We start from the raw sequence: 19,075 nt of genomic DNA, 5'->3' as shown, positions 1-19,075 counted from the left end.
ACATGTTTAGATAATGAAATATCTGAAGTACTTTATACTGGTTCCGTCCAGTATCCTATGCAAACACACATCAACATTGTTTAATGCAAAGTTGTAATTATATACCATACAGATAGAATTATGAATTATTGCAAGAGGTAATTCATTCAATGGATTAAGTCGAAAGCCTGATATAATCATCTTCATGACGTCAGGTGACAAAACAATGTTTAATTCAGGGAAATAGCATTTGGTACTCACACTGTGCATAACAAATTTGCCAACTATCTGTAACATAATGTAACAATGTAACAACTGTAGATAATGGTAGAACAACTCAGAAGGCGAAAGAAAAAATGGTTAGGCTCGAGTGATTTTAAACTTAGAGGCCGGTGAACTTTTTTACTCAATTTGAAGGAGGAACATTTTGCCTTCTGAATAGACGGGGAAAAAGCACTACCGAAGATAATATTCAATCAGTCCGTTAAATTTATGAACATCCTGATTTCAAACAACTTAAAGTCAACAACTAACAGTACAACAAACAACAACAGTCATTGACAAATAAAAATAATGAATAAGCTTTACATAAAATATTTAATACAATGCAAGCATAACACATTGAATTTCCAATATATATATATATATATAAAACAAGAAAGAGTAGACACAATATTATATATCACAAAATAAAACACTAAGAAAATTATTCATCATGTACAATATCCTTGCAGCAGAAATATAGGCAGACTTGTAAGATATCAAAGTATGACAGAAGAAGTCTCACCATTAAGTATCAAAAAAAAGTTTAAAGCAGGTTTGGAGCTAGAATTTGAACATAATGTCTTCAACCATAAATATCAACAGCAAAACATCCAAGTTACTTTTTCCTTGCAACAACAAATACAGTAGCTGCTATAGCTGCAACACCAGCCACCAAACCAGCCGCACCAACCGCAACCATACCCAATGTTCCCTTCTTCATGACTTCTCTTTCAATGAATCGCTTTAGTTCTTTTACCTGATGGTTGCCGGGTTGGACAGTGAGGATACCTTCACAATATTTCAACGCTTCGTCATAATTTTGGAGTTTATATTGAGCAATTGCCATATAATACAAGTAATCTCGCTTGGCGTGTTCATCGCCTTGACTGTAGAGTTCTCGTAGTAATTTTTGACCCGTTTTCCAATCCTCTTTATAAGCACTTCGTACTAAACACCAGGCGTACTCAAATTTCGTTGTTTGTGACAAATCATTCATCGCCTGCTCTTGTCTGTACTTGTGTTCAAACTGGAGAAGTATGGCTGGGTCGATTTTTTCTGTTAAAATCGCCTCCATTGCTTATGAATTTAGCCTTACAGCGAACTTATAAATTGTTTGCAATTTTATCACTTTTACACAACTTGAGCTGCAAACAGAGTATATTGTTAGATTGTTAAGTTGTAGCATAACCTTTCTACCTTTCCAACAATAAACCGTGCTGCTCTCAGCTGGAAAGTATGGCAGTTTGTGACGCACAAATTTGGCGTGATAAAATTTTGCACTGAAGCCATAATTCTTTTCTAAATCGGCATTCAAGTAACCAACTTTCCTTGAATTGTTTTTTATAAACAGGCATTAAAATAAGACTTGCACGTTGATGAGTTTCATGCAAGTGTGTGTCACACTTTCGACTATAGCAGTATGGATACTGAGTAATCACATTCTTTAAAATACGATAACTTTGCATTTAAAAAATTGGACATTTTCAAACAATTTAATTTGACATACGCAACATTGCGACATGATGGCCTCAATAGAAAGGATTTATGAAGTACAAGAAAAAAAATTATATATGACGTTATAATTTCTCAATACTGTCGGTCTATATAGATCCTGATAATCTGAAATATCAGAATATATATGTGAGAGTGAAAATAAAGACCAGTGTTTTAACTATAATGAACTAATAACGTTATTAGCGTAACGTTACCGGTAATTTATATTACGAAGTGACTATTTCACCATATGCAGATCACACGGCTTGTTGTTAAAGATAGGCGTTTAGGAGAATGGGTATGTAGAAAATTGATAAGAGCTATTTAGTGCTTTATTGATGTTAGATTTAAATTAGAAGGTAGATTTAGGTTAGGTTGAGATTAATATCTTATAAAATTTAAGTTAGGTTAACAAGAAACTGTGAAAAATAGCTTTGAACGCACATTTTTTTATGGTAAAATAGTGGCAGCCTTTATATTATTACTGAATAAGAAACGTTAAGTATTGAACTAATTCTAATGTATATGCTTTAACTAGTTCCGAATATTACACAACATCAACAAAGTTGTCATTAAAGGAATCGTCCAAGCAGAAGTCAAGTGATTTACATTTTAAGATAACCATTTAAAGTCACACTTTAATGTGTTCGGAGAGAAGTGAAAAATATTAGTTTACCTTAATTTTTTAATACTGAAACGTAATCCTGTAATCAAAATGAACTCTGCGAGTCATTTGACACATTGTCTCAAGTCAAGTCTTAAAAATTATTTCCTTAAAAGGGACTCAAGGAAAGTCTTTGAAAAAATCGTATTGAGTCCTATAACAAGTCTGTTAAACATCTTGAGTTGGAAAAGGTCCAACCTTATAGTTCACCATTCTTCTGTCAGTTTGTCCTTTCTAGCATTGCATTCATTCTCCATCACCAACTTACTTCAACCAAAGCCTGTTCCAAACTTCCAATAGCCGTCAAAAAGGGGAATTCCCGTTTTTTATATGTGGTGAAATCAAAGTAGTCATGGGTTTTTAGTCATGTGCTTAATCCAATGATAGAATTAAATTATATTGAGTATGTCATTGTCAAATTTTTCTAAAAACCGAAACCAAAATTCAAAAAACGATTCAAATTGATCAAATAAAGAACAACTGTGCTTTACTTCAAGCAAAGAGACTTCAAGAATACAAAATAACCCTCAATTTTATAAACATTTTTACAAGTTTGAAAACACGGTTTACCTAAGTCTTAAACAATGCACAACGTTTTACTTTATAATGATTTTTTTCCTATGTCTACGTTATTGAGTGTCTGAAACAAGCTCTTCGTAACAAAAAGATTAAAACAGTTGCGAGCAAACAGTTCATTAAATTGGAAGTGACGCCATAAAAACCAGCGAAGCGTAACGTAGGTAATAGTACCATAGATATCTTATATATAAGATATCTATCAATAGTACAATCGTAGTGACCTACTGATTTTATGACCTCTGAATGGTTCACGCTGCTTCATGGTAAGAAGGCGTCTTTATTGTTTTAACTTTGTTTTTCTGGTTAATAGCGGAAACGGTGAAAAAAGAAATTTGTAGTGTGAAATCACACAATTACTTTTATTGTGCTCTAACAACGTTTGACTACTTCCACGTAGTCAGGCTTGTACCGTTACCGTATAGGCCTAAGCTAAGCCTATGCGTTGAAGTGTTTTAGTTCTTCTGCAGAAGTTGTCAACTGCCTGTCTACACTGTCTGGCTAGTTGTTTTCACGTCTCAAATCTGTGACCACGATTGTAAAACTGAAACAAGCGATCATTACCTTCTCAGCCTCTGAATTTTAGTCTGGTTAGGTGCGGAATAATTAGCACCTAATGCTGCCAATTACAATTACCAACAAGAAGAAAATATTTCTCACTCAAACACAAAAAGGCAGCTGTCAGATGGCATGTTTGAGGGGACAGTCTTTCAATCAAGCCAGTTTTGCAGTGGCAATTCAGCAATTAGTCTTTTAAATGCAGCGTCTTTGAATATGTGAAACATTGCTGGAACTAGTTCAGTGTATTATAAGCCCCAAATCCAGTTATGTTTTTTTTCATGAAAAACAATAATTGACTCTTGGAAAGCCTTATTTACTGATTCAGAAGTCTGATCAACTGATGGTAGAAGGGTTTAAAATATGTTTATTATATACTAATTTCTATGCATTTTTATATAGGTGCACATGAGACAATAGAAGCAAATATAATGGCAGTATTTGGGTTTCAATTATGTTTCACTTTAATTATGGCAAGTTTCATGCAAAAGTTAACGCCTATATATTCGTTCGGAAGATGGTTGATGTGCAACGGATCTCTGGTACGATATAAACATCCAACCGATGAGGAACTGAAAAAATTAGCTGGAAAGCCTTCAGATAAGAGTAATAATAAAGCAAGAAATCGTCGTCACAACTACAGCGATCAAAAGAATTCAACAACTTTTAAAGTTTCCAAAAAACTTGAAATAACTCTCGATGCTCAACCAGTCTACGTGATTGACACCATTATTCTTAGAAATTATACAGACTATGAATGGCTTGTCAATTATACATTGTTCAGTATTTTCGTATACATTGGCACTGAGATCTATTACGAAAGTTGGCATCCCACTAAAGAGTTCAATATATCCATGGTTTGGATTTTGCTATCTATGTGGTTTGCTGTGAAGAACCTATGCTCAGTTTTAGTTCTTTACGCGAAAGCCAAAGCTGGCGGTGAAATATCTATGTCTATAACATACGGCATGTTCTCGTTCATAGTAGCGCTTGGCACACTTATGATAAAAGAAGACGTGCTGGAATTTGGCATTGAAGCATACATTAATGACAACATCACATCCACAAACAGCACAGTGCCTGAAAAGCGACATTTCTCAATATCTGGGATTAAACTTTTGTTGGCCACTTGCAGCAGCTTTTTGGGCATTCTTTTTGCTTTCCCAGCTCTTAGAATGGCACAAATGTACGTTGACGCTCTTAGATATTCAAAAGGGAATGCCTTCACACAGTTTCTCCTTCATTTAAACTTTTTTGCTCCTGCTGCTATTGCCCTCATGTGGATAAAACCGATTGTACGGGACCTGATTCGAGATCCTAGAATTGGCCTTGGAAGGTCGGAAGATGTCTCACCCATGCTGACCGACAGCCAGTTTGAGATTATGAGGATATTGTTTATCATTTGCATCTGTTTTTTGAGGCTTGCTTTGCTTCGTATTCATCTGCAAGCTTATCTCAATATTGCTTATGAGAAAATGATGAAGCTAAGAAAAGAATCAGGGATGATTACCAACATTGAACTTCAAAAAATAATAACACGTGTATTCTACTATCTTGGCGTTGTAGCCGTGCAGTATCTTAGCCCCTTGGTGTTGGTATTGTGCTCTGTCATGTGCCTGAAGACAATGGGTGGCTATTCCTGGTTGGCGTTTTCAGCTGACTACAAAGATAATGTGATGAATCTGACAACTGCTATTGTACAGAATAATGAAGCTTCCAGCAACCAATTACTATCAGATTCAACTCTTCAAGACATGGTTCATACAGTTGGAGGCAATTTGTACAGCATTCGAGCCATTTTCACCCCCGTCTTACTCAGGGGCGTGTTTTCATACATTGTGTGGTGGAGTTCATTTAACTGGACTGTGGCCAGTAGCCTTGGTTTGCTATATCATTCTTATTTGATAGATTGAACGTCGGTACCACATTAACATTGTATAATATGCAATGCTGTGTTTGTGTCATCAGTTGATTGCATGAGTCAGTGTTTTAGAGATATAAATGGCTTAAAATAGAAATTTGATGAATTTTGTTGGCAAGGATTTTATATATTTATGTGCTACAACGCAGTTAGCATGGGTTTTTGTATTGTATTATTTGTATTGTCTATGGCTCTGCTTTATCTATGCTTGAATTATTGTCAATCATCTTGTTACTTGCAATCATTTACTTTGCTGTGGGTTTTCATTAAAAGATTTTTTGAAGTGTTTAATTTATTGCACTCATACCACAAGCACGAAAAATAGGAAATGGTGGACTATAAGCAAAGATACAAAATCGCTATGTGATATCTGAAGTAGCCTATATACCAAATGAAATAAACTTAAAAATGTATATGTATCACTGAACGAGATATTGAGATGCTTCTTTAAACCCAATTGCCTTTTCTACATGACACAATGAACCAACAATGACAACTGGCGAGCTCTATTTGACCGCGATAGGCAGCTTACTTTTGCTATATACAGAGAAAATTGTTTGCGGTTAATCTGTCTTTTTATCTTTGGCCATTTCACCACCAGCAGTTACTTCAGCTTTGTTTTCAGTTGAGTTGAAAGGACACTGCAAAAACATTAAACAAAATAGTATCAAAATCGCATTTAAATATGTCAGTCAGTATAATTTAGAGACTTCCATAATTTCAGGCAAAGAATTGTTTCAACTATTGCAGCAAACTGACACCAAAGATTTGCCTTTACAATACACTTCACTGTAAGCAGAATGTACGCATTTAACATAAAAAAAAATTATTTAAAGTACTTTTTTGACTTCTCCATTGCTGCTTGAAGTGAGTTGTTTTGAAGTCCAGAACTTTGATATGACTGGATAAATCCATGGTTGAAGGAATTTGTGGTAAACCCACAGAACAAATGGAATCACTATGCAGGGAATACAAACCATTTTTTGTTTTTAAACCTGTTAACAGTTTTTTTAAACCTGGCTTACAAAAAAATTGTGTTTAGCACTAGAAGCAATAGTACAAACAAAATAGCATAAACATTTTGATCAATGGTAGCTGGATTGTTTAAATCTCATATAAGTAGAAAACAGTGGGCAAGTAGCACGTTCGAGCTTGAACGCAGTGCCCTGCAGTGAAATGGAGTAATGGCATGACAAACAGACTAGGCCTATTGTTAAAAAGTTAGATGTATAAAGCCAGACTGCGAGTTTAGCATGGGTGCACTTTCGGTGGGTAATTTTTCACTTCATGACTTAGACAGTGCTTCGGCGCACTAAGTTTTTGTCATTTTCGGTTGTTGCACGTACAAGATCTTGCTGAAAATGGCCATACTCTGCAGTCCGGAGATAAAGAAAGCTAAGCAATAAAGCTGGCGCAGCAATCCCTAAACTGGGGAGCCGCAAGAATTTGCCATGGGTGCCCTTAAAATTCTGGGTCTAGTATACAAGTGCACAATCACCGAATTCCTTTGTATACTAGACCCCAGCTAATCAAATTGTGACGTTATCTGGTTGTGCACTTGTATACGAAACCCAAAATTCTTGTATTTAGTTTTACTGGTATACATACAGACACAGTATATACATATGAACGCAAAACAATGTAAGCAATTCTTTATATACAAAGTTAATTTTTGCTCAAACATATACACATTGCACTTCACACCGTACAAAATATGGTTGGTAAGAAAGTGGATATTCTGAGATTATGCAATGAAGCGACTGCAGGTTATTGGCAACATGTTATTATGCTTACATCGTAAAAATGACCACCTTATACTGTTAGCCTAGGTACGCATTCATGAAATTAATTCCACAGTCGGCCCAGTAGCCAAAATGCCAAGTGTTCTGATGAACACTAAACAGTTCCAAATTGAGGCAAGACAGTAAAAAACTTAAAACACCAAAAAAAGGGGTTTAATAAACAAGTGCACAGCCAGATGACGGTGACGAACCAAAAAATGTTTACGTCAATCGCAAATTGCACAAAGGCTAGCTGGTGTGCTTACCAGGATTAACTTTGAAAGTTTAATCGAATGTAACTTTGGAAAAACTCTATAGCTAGACTGAATAACCTAGTACTGCAGTAACTAGTATAGTAGCCTACCCTACTCAAAAGTTTGTATGATGCTTTCTACGGCGCAGAAAGTGGGCTTGCCATTTTTTGGTAAAGGCTATAGGATTACAGTTTTGCCTAATGCAGTAAGGTAATAGGCTAAGTATTACGTTAGCGTGGCGCAAGTTTGGCATTGCATTGACTGGCGTATTTATCTGGCTTACTGAAAGCAAACTTTCATAATAGTCCTGCCTTGACATGAACTTTTAGCCCACCACGTCACAATCTCGATCATCATGCATTTAGTCATAGGACCAACACAAAAAAGGGTGACGTAATCGTGATGCTAGGTGACTCACATAAAACATTATGTCAAAAGGTCAAGGAGATCACAACTTTAAACATCTTGTAATTCGCTTTCGTTTTGAAATCAGTTCTAGTATTAAGGAGATTGCTTAGAGAACATTTAGCATGAGAATTAATTTAAAAATTTTCTTCTAGAAAAAAAGAAATGATAGAAATAAATAATCTTTTTGCTTATTGTATGGAAATATAGTATTATTATAACGATACTACATAATAGTAGCTTTAAATTGAAACAAATGCAAATTTCAAGTGCTTTTTTAACACTTTACCTGTTTTTGATCTTTGTTAAACATTTCATTTGTCCAAAGTTAAACAGGTTCTCTTTTGAAGTTTTTATAATTAGCCCAATCTGAGATTGAGATTAAAATAGCGTTAAAGCAAACAAAACCACTGCTAGTATTTGATATGCTTTTGCAGAGTCATATTCAGTAACATCAGACAACTTTCATTAATTATCAACCTGTCATTTTTATTTGAAGCAAAGTTAGTTCCGTTTGATTCAACCAGCATCCTATGTTTCCAGTTAAGATGTCTTTGCAATCGTTATGGTAGAGTAACCTCGCCTCACGTTGTGCAAAGCTTGAAGGTCTTTACTGCATGGTAGTAAGAGAAAGTTGCCATTATATTACGTAATTGTTGGTATTATTCTTGTTCCTTTATTTTAACATGGTTGCGATTTCTTGTATTCTATTCATATAATCTGCATAATTGCCATTTCTCAAGCGTAACTTGCAAGATGTTTTGTGTTATTGATATGGTAAGTTTTAGGCTTTTAATATTCAGCAACGACAGAACTCTCTCAGTTCTGCAATTGAGTCAGTTTAGTAGGCACATAGTCTATAGGTCGATGTTATTATGTAGGATAACCTAATTCTATACGTTAGAGGTAGGCTAGTAAGGTATGACAGCTTTGTAATGACTCACTGAATTGCATTTCTGCACTAGGGTATCTCATTCCGTTATTTTAAATGTGGGCAGATTGGTCTTCTTTATAGGATAAGACGAAATTATGTAGACGAAAGTCATGGTCAAGATTCTTTAAGTTATGCAGTATACTTGAACGGACAATTTGCAGTTGGCACAGGCCATTGTTGGCAATGGGAAAGAAGCATGTCATTTAACAACTTGTATACCTCTTTTCTACAAAAGTCGCAATCAGCGGATGCATTTCTTCGCAGATGTTCCTGTTTATGGTTGAAGGGACGGCCAGTTTATGGAGGTATGCAGTTTTAGCCTGCAACCTGCATAATATAAGCTATTGCAACTTGAAATGAAGCCATGGGAATCTCTTTGGTTTATTGAATGTGAAAAAACATCCCTGCTATTTAACATTTTTACCATATGTCATGATTTTAAGTTACAGTTATCTTTCTTCAGCTTTTCCTCGTCGCAGAAGCCATCAGTTTAAATCAACCGACCTGAAGCATCCAAGCTGGTGTGTCCAGTTATATTACAGGAGGCTGCTAGCTTCACCCATACAACGCGCATATTATGTTTCATCCACGCAATCTCTCGAAGAAGATGAATTGGAAGAGGACTTGGAAGATTCATGGAAGGACATGGAAGAAGAGGAAGAGCTTTGTTTGCCACTGGAAGATTTAGGAGAACCTGCTGCTACTGAAGGTCTAGTATCATAGGGGCAAAAATTTAGGATATTTTTACAATTTCTATGTTGTAGCTTTCTTTGTTCGAGTTACTGTGGTAACATAAGTTCTTTCCTGTTGTAGAAACAAGTTTTGACGATAAACCTATGAAGAAACAAGATTACTCTGCTCAAGATTTGAGAAAACGGAGCAGCTTTTTCCTCAACTATATACAAGCCTGCGTAAACACTGGGCATCTCAACGAAGCTGTAAAAGCTGTAGTAAAACGCCAGTTATGTGAAAATGATCTAAAGGTATGCAACTCTATTATTTCGATTAACACAATATGCAGTGAAAAGTTTAAGTAAAAGCTATGATAGATGGTTTTCCATTCATTCAATCTTTAAGTACGTTGAGATTCTTTACATGTGTTCTGTGTGCTTTAAAAGCAAACTGATACTGATTTGTGTGTTAAATTTCTCTTCATTTTGTAGGCAATTGATTTCTTGCTGACAACACTGGTCAATCTATCTACTGCTGTTTGTCAGCAACAAAGCATTGACGTCATAGCGATATCTCAGCAGATTTTTGCAAAAGTGTTAAAAATGCAACTTATTCCAACTCCCAATACATGTGCTTGCATTTTAGCAATATTTAAACGGTATAATGTTGTTCATTGAATTTAGTGTACTGTTAATTATAAACTTTTCTTCCGGTACTGTTAACAACTCAACGTTGATCATTAATTTGAAATTTTTAGTTTTAATGTAACAATTTCAGGTGTGTGGTTAGTGAAATTTCATGGGAATTAACCTCTAGATGCTTATTATTATTATTATTTTATCACTTGTGTTTATTGTTTTGTAGTTACGAAAACGACAGTCTTTTTGAAAGCTTCCTTGGAAAAGTTAAGGAAATGTACACCGTGGAGGAAGTTTTGAAATCTTGCCATCGACGTGGCGTAACCTTTAAATACCTTTTGGAACTGTTCAATCAAGTTGAACTAAACTTTGAATTTCAAGAAACACAGCCAAAAAGGAATACGCCTCCCTCAATCGTGAAAGATTTGTACAAGACAAAGTTTTCAAGCCGCTCTTTAAACTTACCAGATGAGTTGAGTTTTGGTCAGCTTCTTTCCAGTCTTGATGAACAATTGCAAAGGGAAGTCAAGGGCACCATGAAAGTCCCGAATGTCATGTCTGGACAGCCTATATCGCTAAAGCAGCAGGCCCAGAGACGCAAGCTAAAAAAGTTGCACGAAGAATGGAAAGTGACTGCGTTGGGTGCGTTTCGAGTCATTAAACAAAGAGAACACAAGCGATGGTTTGATCGAAGGTCTCATGATCTTGGACTTTATCCATTTCTCTGTCTTATCCCAGACGAAGCGTACGCTGACATCATCGTAAATCAATTACATCATATTCCACACTCAGGTAAAATCACTCAAGAAATCGTCCTTGATATTGGGGATACGGTCTTCAAACATTATGCACTGAAAAATGATTTTCCCCCAGAATCGAGAGAGCGATTAAAAACAATTTATAAGGAATATCTGCACCTGTTTAAACAGAACAAACCGACTGAGTTGCTACGGGAAGTTTGGGAAAAGCTAGAAAGCGAGCACGGCAAGATACAAGTGGAGAATAAAATCGCTCCATGGCAGAACCTGTGGAAAATCATTGTTGGCCGTAGATTACTGGAGGTAATGGTCTCGACGCTGACAATTGGAATAGGAAGTTGTAACACTGCAGTTCCTACTGCTTACTTCAGCAACATACCAGCCGTGTTCAATTCTTATAAGACTTGGGGCAAGAAGATGCATGGAATGACTATACCTCATCCAGTTTATGCAAAGCTAGTGAAAGAAGCGGATGAGATGAAGGGGTCATTTGTGTTTCCCACGGAACATCTTCCCATGCTTGTCCCGCCGTTGCCATGGATACACCCAGACCAGGGTGGCTTCGTCTGCTGTCCAACCGATTTTATTCGGCAGCAAAAATACATGGATATGCATGACGACCAGCCACAAGAATATAAGAACAGTCTCTGTGCCACAGCTGATGCACTGAATGTGCTTAGCTCCGTGGCATGGAAAATCAACAAAAAGGTTCTTGACGTACAGTTGAAAATTTTTCGTTCTCGTGGTGATACGACTTTAAAGGTTGCCCCTCCACCCCCCGAAATACCATACAACTTGAACCCAAAATTGGTCAAAAATTCCCCAAATGATGAGCGAAAGCAGCTCAGGTGCCAATACTTCAAAGCAAAGAAAACCAAATATGAAATGAACAGTCTGCATGCAGACGCGTTATACAAGTTTTCAATTGCAAATTATTATCGCAACAAAATGTTTTGGTTACCCCATAACCTGGACTTCCGGGGGCGCACTTACCCTGTGCCCCCTCATTTTAATTACATGGGTAAGTTTGTTGCATACTGGAGACATGCAGTTTGAAACTGTTTAATTCAATTCTTTCACCTTCAGGTGATGACGTTAGCCGATCTATCTTTCTGTTCGCCAAAGGAAGGCCACTTGGTGAACGTGGAGTTCGGTGGCTGAAAGTTCATTTGGTCAATTTAACTGGAAAGAAGAAATACGATAATTTGGAATCCAGACTTCAGTATGCAAATGAGGTAGATTAATCTCGAGACAAGCAAAGGAGGAGTGTTTAATTCTAATTCTCTTTGTACTTACAAAACAAAAGCGTTTTTGCAACAATTGCTTGGCTAAAGCTGATATGTCCAGTCTAAGCACCATTGCCCATACTTGGTTTATATTTATAACTTCTACACAACAGCATCCTTAAACAGTAAACACTATACGGCAGTCAGTAGAATACTGTGAGATCTCTTTAATCCAAACAATTTCGTTCCCAGAGATTTGTGTCAGATAAGAGAGGTCCTCTGAATAATGAGATGGGACACAATGTATTTAAATATGTACAAATGTTATGTGTGCCTTGATAAATCATTTGCGTCAAATGTTAAGAGTTTGAAATGAACCCCCAAAATAGCGAGATGCTGAGATTCCACTGTGTTCCATGTCATTTGTGATGCAGTTGTTTGCTGAGTGAATTCCGCTAATATTACTGATAGGTTTTATATTCAGCCGAGTGTTCATTAATAATTCCTTAGATGCTGGATGAAATCTTTGATTCCGCCGACAATCCTCTGGAAGGTCGGTGTTGGTGGAAAGACTCTGACGATCCGTGGCAGACTTTGGCCGCGTGCATAGAGCTCACAGCCGCTCTACGATCTTCTAATCCCGAGAAATTCGTCTCTCATCTGCCCATCTATCAAGATGGATCCTGCAACGGACTTCAGCATTACGCTGCCCTCGGAAGAGATGTAGTTGGCGCCAAGCAAGTGAGTGACGTGGTAATGTCATTGTTTTGACATAACAAGTTGCTTCTGTTTGAGCAGGTTTTGCTCAGTGTGTGCTGCTTTATAATTGTAATAAAAATCTTTAACTTTTTTACAAGGTAAACCTCCAAGCTGTAGAGTCACCTCAGGACGTCTACACTGGAGTTGCTGAAATCGTTGACGAAATTCGCAAAAAAGACGCAGAAAATGGTGTTGAGATTGCAAAAGACTTGGAAGGGTTCATAAGCCGAAAAGTTGTTAAACAAACAGTCATGACAACTGTTTATGGTGTTACTAGGTAACAAAAGCAGCAGAACTTTAGGTTGTAAGTTGTGTAGGAAACGCTCTGAAGAGCGTTGGGAAATAATGGTTGTGGTTATAACTGAATTGAATGTCTGCATCAAAACATTTGTATCTTTTATCAGGCAATGTAAAACCCATTGTATATATGTGGTCTTCCACCCTCCCATAGTTCCAGGAACTTTAACAGTGTTGATATCGTTGATGAACACTGATGTTGATTTACGTCTTGTCAGGTACGGCGGTGCACTTCAAATCAGACGACAATTGATGAACATCAGTGACTTCCCAGCCAACAAATGCATGCCAGCTTCCATATACATTGTAAATGCAATCTTCCAGAGCATCTCTGCAATATTTACAAGCGCAACCAGCATTCAGGTTTGGCTGTCTTGCTAAAACACACCAAAAATTATTCTTTGTCCGCACAATCAAGCGGTAGTTTGCGTAATTTTTGAAAAATTCTCTACTGGAAAATTGACCCGGGTTCTCTTCAATTTCAATGCATATGTCACTAATTTTTAAGTGAGTATTTTATTTTTACTTTTTTTGCAGAAATGGTTGACCAACCTTGCGTATTGCCTGTCCAAGGGCGGTCATTCAGTCGAGTGGAAGACTACGCTTGGACTGTGTGCGGTCCAGCCCTACTTTAAAACTGTAGCCCAACGCGTTGAATCTCCGCTGCAGACTTTGAACCTCATGCGACCGACTACGGCGCCGTTAGTGATGAAACAATGCAACGCTTTTCCACCAAATTTCGTACATTCGCTTGACTCGACTCATATGATGCTGACTGCGCTGCACTGCTACCAGTAAGCTGGCGTGAATAGTTGTGAACCCAAACTCGTCTGTTACTTAATAAGTTCGATTTCATATGAATGAAACTTCTTTTCATTTTAAGTTCCTCTCAGTTGTCATGAAAAGCTGTTTTGGGCTTCCTCTTTAAAGTAATTAAGGCCGAATACAGTGCATGTAAAATCGTCTAAAGATTACGGATCACTTTTTTGTGCAGTGCTGGGGTGACGTTTTCCGCCGTTCACGACTGCTACTGGACCCACGCTTGCACGGTTGACCAAATGAGTGTCCTTTGTCGCGAGCAATTTATCGAATTACACCAACAACCTATCCTTGAACAGCTTGCCGGATTCCTCTACAAATTTCTTCCCAGAGAAGGCTCAGATTCCGACGAAGCAGGAGAGTTTATTGCCGAGTCACAAAGGGATAGGTTCCGCGAATTGCTGAGTAATATCCCAACGAAAGGGGAATTTGATTTAAATGAAGTTAAAAAATCAGTGTTTTTCTTCAGTTGATGACGTGTGCTCTACGTAGTGAAGTAATGTTGCATCTCTAATGTGATCAGTTTGTTTTCACACCCATAAGAACCGTCTAAAGTTTCTAATCCGTGTTTTATATATGCCATTTAGTTCCAAGCGTTTCATTGACGTACATGGTGCTAATTGTTTACGCCGCGCATTTCTAATAAAACAAGCCGTTGTTTGCCAATCGAAGCCTTGGTGTGAAAACTGCCGCAAAGCGGGTTTATTATCTTTAACCGAACGTTATCATAATTTGCAGATGAGTTATCTTTAACCATAGGAGCTAAGCGCGGTACAAAACTAACCAAGTTCTGTGAACATGATAATCAGTTCCAGATGAGAAAACGTTAACAAATATTAGGGTAAATCGAGACTATCGAATGGCATACACGTTCAAATTACACTCCATTACCGATACCCACAATCTTAAATGGTTCTGCAAAAGTCTACGACTTTCAGGCTGATAAAAATAATCCGAATCTTGATAAATTCGCTTCTGTACTTGATGTCCCAAATTTCATTGGGTTGAATTAATTTTAACATGAATCAATAATAACGCGGTTCCAAACGACTTCACAGTCCAGAAAGGTCACCAGGAGTCAACTCGTGTGTTTTGTCAGCAAGTTGGCAACTGCTTGTCACGTGACAACAGTTGTCGTCCTTGAATAGCGCGACCCAAGAGAATTCGATCATTAAAGCAGCAATCTTGAAGTTTTTGGACCTTGTTTTAACGTCATTCCTCTAACTGCAACTCTTTGCCAAAATCATTTAGAAAATTCCAACTTGGTTCAGACATTTTGCTGGGAGAAAGTTCAACACAACACAGATTTGCTAATGACTATGACGTAACAAATATAGAGGCGATGATAAGCTGATAGGGAAAATGGTTTCAATTCCGCAAGGATAATAAAGAAACAAGATAAGGAAAAGGCGTCGAAGTGACGTTGCTTGCCGTTGAGACAACTCTGGCCAGTTAACAATACTTTTCCAGGCTACATGTATACGGGCATTTTGATTGGTAGACAATCCAGTACGTGTAGCCAGGTTGTAGAGACTGATTAAGAATGCAATTCATGATTGGAGTTATAGATCAAATTTGACAAATACAAATTGTAAGATTTTGTATTCGTCTCAAAATAACCTCGAATTGAGTTAAAGTAGCATTACTTTTGTAAGGCTGGTAACGCATTGTACATGGAACGTATTATCGCGAAGATCTTATCATTTTACCTTCTCATCTACGTCAATGGTAAGAAGACCATACTATACTATACTACAAGTTTCTTCACTTTCATTACAACGATTAATACAATTTACCTGTATCGTGTATTATATAGCGGGAAGTTTGACGATATTCGCCTTCTAGACCTAGTTCTGAAATGGCCACTAAACCTATGTTAGTGCATAACTACGTACAACTTACTTTCTTTTTTTGCTTAAATTGTACGTCGAGTGGTTAGCTTAAGAGTCCAGTGGCGCCAAGGTGTCCCTCTTTTGACCTCACAGGCGGTTTAACTCAGCGACAGGAGGAAGTTTTACTTCAGTATCTGACAAACGGCTCCCGCTATGACAAGGCACTGCGACCGGTTCAAAACTTCAACGAAAGGGTCAACGTCTATTTCGACCTGATCATTTCTCAGCTTATAGAAATTGTGAGTCTCGCCATCGGATCCTTATGTGACGAATAAGGGTCTAGTGCAGAAGTGCACAAACACAGGACGCATTAGTATACTAGACCTCAGCTATACTCAAATTCTGGCGTCATTTGGTTGTGCACTTCTGCACTAGACCCCAAAAATAAAACCTAGTTTGAGACTTAGAGTAACGTTCGTTAGATTAATATGTCTGAGTTCAACTTAAAGTAGGTTTTCGTCTACAACTTAGAATGAACGTGAACAGCATATGACCACGAAAGTCTGGCTTCCCCAAAAATGGCACGATACCCGACTCACGTGGGACCCACGGAAATACGGAGGCATTAGGAAGATTCAAATTCCGTCGGACACGATATGGAAGCCAGACATAGTCCTTTATAATAAGTAGGTAAATATGGTTTGTATAAGATACCAGTAGCGATGATAAGCTAAACTTTTTCAGTTAAACACTACCACCTCTGCAGTCAATGGCGAAAAATTATATGGGACTGCATAACAAAAATCAACTTCCAACAGTGCTGACGGAACTTTCGAAGTGTCACTGGAGTCGAACGCTGTTGTCTACAACAACGGTTCGGTCGCGTGGATGCCTCCTGCCATCTATAAAAGCGCTTGCAAGATTGAAGTAAAACATTTCCCGTTTGACACACAAAATTGTTCGATGGAATTTAGGTCCTGGACATATGACAGGTGTGCTTATACCTTTCATGTGATTAAAATATTACGCATTTTGAATTTAGACAATAGGCTCCTAACAATAGTTAAGCACGTGGTAGGCCTAGTTCACCAAACGGCACATCAAGTTCTGGTAATTTGTTGAAGAAGCCTGCAACTGGATACTGTATCCAGTTTTCATCACGTTTTAATTTTCTTAAATATATTGTTAAGGATAAAAGTGGAGTTGCATCTTCTCAAACCAAAAGCAACCCTGGACGACTTTTCCCCGAACGGAGAATGGGATATATTGGGCACTCCGGCGACCAAACAAGTTAACGAAAAAGACGAAGCTTATCAACATCTTCTTTACAGGTACTAAACCTTACATTTACTCTACTTTGCTCTGCTGCTTTACTACTACTTAGTACGACACTTTACGGGTACTACACGGGGTACGGGTAATGGTAATTAAAGTTTAGTTAGTTTGGAATTTATGAGTACGGGTAATTAAAGTTTAGTTAGTTTGGAATTTATGAGTGTGCCATAGATACGAAATAGATGTAGATAAGAAACTGCTGAACATTTTCTGTAGAGATTTATATTATGGGGTTTGGTATATGCCTGTGTTGGGATTGAGGTAGGAAAAGATTAAAGAAAAATAAATAAAAAATCAAAAGGATTAATCTCGCGAAACCAAGTTAAGCAGAATTTCTTCCAGACTTTACATCTTTTACCAGTCTCATCATCCGTCGCAAACCGCTCTTCTACACAGTGAATCTTATTATCCCTTGTATCCTCATCACTTCTCTGGCCATCCTCGTCTTCTATCTTCCTTCGGACTGCGGCGAGAAGATGACTCTTTGCATCTCAGTCCTCCTTGCCTTGACCTTTTTCCTCCTCTTGATTTCAAAGATCGTTCCTCAAACCTCCCTTGACGTGCCTCTGCTAGGTATTGATGTTGCGGAGCGATACTATTTGTGTGTGTGAGGTTATGATAATTTTTCGTGGAAATGTTGATTTCGAATTATGCTTTTTTCATCTAGCTTTCAACTTTATCGATTCGTTAACCATGATTTAGCCATTTTTAACAATTTCTCTGTCTTGTAATTACTTCACTTTTCCACTGGGTTAAGAGTTATAAAGATTCATTAATTATACACATTAGTAATCGCGTAGGTATACTTTGCATATAAGCTTCTCTTCTTTGGCAGGAAAGTACCTCATGTTTACAATGGTCTTGGTCACCTTCTCAATTGTGGCCAGTGTCTGTGTCCTTAATATCCACCATCGACATCCCAGTACCCACAACATGCCCGATTGGATAAAACACGTCTTCCTTGAAGTCCTCCCCGCTTATCTTGCGATGGAGAGGCCGGACTTCAAGGAGTCGTACGGATGCTTCGGGGATCTAAGCGAAGAGCACGGTAAGCCTAAAGATTAAAAAATGCAATTTAATGACACTTTTGACTAAATGAAAAAAGTTGATAGTATGGCCAAGGTTAAATAAACTTTTTTTGTTCATGAAATATTTATACGGACCTCGTAAAAACTTTGATTGGTGCTTTGGGAAGAATTGTTCGCATTTGACTCACTTAGATTATCAAATCAAGATATCCGACATCTCGGGTAGCAGTGCTCCTGGCTTGAAGAGTGAAGAACCGATTAATTCTCCGGAGATTGCCGCTGTCGTTGAGTCGATGGAGATGATCGCAGATTATATGAAGTACGAAGAAAAAAAAAGAAACGTGAGCATCAGACATCCACCGATAAATTTGGTCACTTTATAACGATCACTATGATTAATACTGTTGTTATTACACTACTAATGATTACTTTATAATTTGGTCACTTCACACATTATGAGCTTTCATATATTCAGGTTCTTGTATGTTATAGAAAGAATTATTTAACTCATAATTGGCATCTTTTATCACCGAATTAAATGTTGTCACTCAGGTTCGTGAAGATTGGAAGTACGTTGCTATGGTGACGGACAGGCTCTTCCTTTATGTCTTCGTGATCTCCTGCGTGCTGGGGACTGTGGGAATTTTTATCCAGCCTTACCTTTGAACCAAATCTTATCCGTCGTTATCAGAATCACAGACACGTCATACAGCGTGCCTCTCTCTGATTGGATGCAAACCTATCATGCAGCTTTGCTCAACAAGACGAAATAATCTTGACTAATTGCCCTGGACTTTGTTCTACAGTACTCTGTTGTAAGTTTTCAAATCAAAAACTTTCGCGGCTTTTTGCAATGAAGGAAAAGAAAACTGCGGCTCCAT

At 37.6% G+C, this 19,075-nt stretch overlaps 4 protein-coding genes across 5 annotated transcripts; 3 read left to right on the top strand and 1 right to left on the bottom strand.

Moving 5' to 3' along the window:
- Positions 1-55: 55 nt before the first annotated feature.
- Positions 56-1,408, bottom strand: LOC143450231 (mitochondrial fission 1 protein-like). The gene has a single exon (XM_076950696.1). The coding sequence runs from the start codon at positions 1,316-1,318 to the stop codon at positions 860-862; it is 459 nt and encodes a 152-aa protein (XP_076806811.1). The 5' UTR covers positions 1,319-1,408; the 3' UTR covers positions 56-859.
- Positions 1,409-3,504: 2,096 nt separating this feature from the next.
- LOC143450098 (transmembrane protein 161B-like) lies at positions 3,505-5,747 on the top strand. Its single transcript, XM_076950509.1, has one exon. It carries the CDS (start codon positions 3,922-3,924, stop codon positions 5,446-5,448), a length of 1,527 nt encoding a protein of 508 aa, XP_076806624.1. The 5' UTR covers positions 3,505-3,921; the 3' UTR covers positions 5,449-5,747.
- Positions 5,748-8,758: 3,011 nt separating this feature from the next.
- LOC143449928 (DNA-directed RNA polymerase, mitochondrial-like) lies at positions 8,759-14,670 on the top strand. Its single transcript, XM_076950271.1, has 11 exons — positions 8,759-9,135; positions 9,294-9,539; positions 9,644-9,813; positions 9,994-10,160; positions 10,367-11,919; positions 11,985-12,133; positions 12,635-12,865; positions 12,982-13,160; positions 13,399-13,543; positions 13,718-13,974; positions 14,175-14,670. The coding sequence occupies exons 1-11, from the start codon at positions 9,027-9,029 to the stop codon at positions 14,470-14,472; spliced, it is 3,504 nt and encodes a 1,167-aa protein (XP_076806386.1). The 5' UTR covers positions 8,759-9,026; the 3' UTR covers positions 14,473-14,670.
- Positions 14,671-15,192: 522 nt separating this feature from the next.
- On the top strand, positions 15,193-18,933 carry LOC143449393 (neuronal acetylcholine receptor subunit beta-4-like). Of its 2 annotated transcripts, none has more exons than XR_013114561.1 (9): positions 15,193-15,727; positions 15,985-16,130; positions 16,363-16,517; positions 16,650-16,823; positions 17,022-17,162; positions 17,528-17,739; positions 18,002-18,214; positions 18,401-18,535; positions 18,747-18,933. XR_013114561.1 is itself a non-coding variant. In XM_076949574.1 (9 exons), the coding sequence occupies exons 1-9, from the start codon at positions 15,673-15,675 to the stop codon at positions 18,858-18,860; spliced, it is 1,359 nt and encodes a 452-aa protein (XP_076805689.1). In that variant the 5' UTR covers positions 15,195-15,672; the 3' UTR covers positions 18,861-18,933. The 2 variants fall into 2 exon arrangements, 1 of the variants encoding a protein (XP_076805689.1); XM_076949574.1 differs by having other exon boundaries at positions 15,195-15,727; positions 18,387-18,535.
- Positions 18,934-19,075: the final 142 nt, after the last annotated feature.

The sequence above is a fragment of the Clavelina lepadiformis genome, chromosome 3, assembly GCF_947623445.1.
Source record: "Clavelina lepadiformis chromosome 3, kaClaLepa1.1, whole genome shotgun sequence".
Lineage (NCBI taxonomy): Eukaryota > Metazoa > Chordata > Ascidiacea > Aplousobranchia > Clavelinidae > Clavelina > Clavelina lepadiformis.
This window is presented reverse-complemented; position numbering and strand designations above follow the sequence as displayed.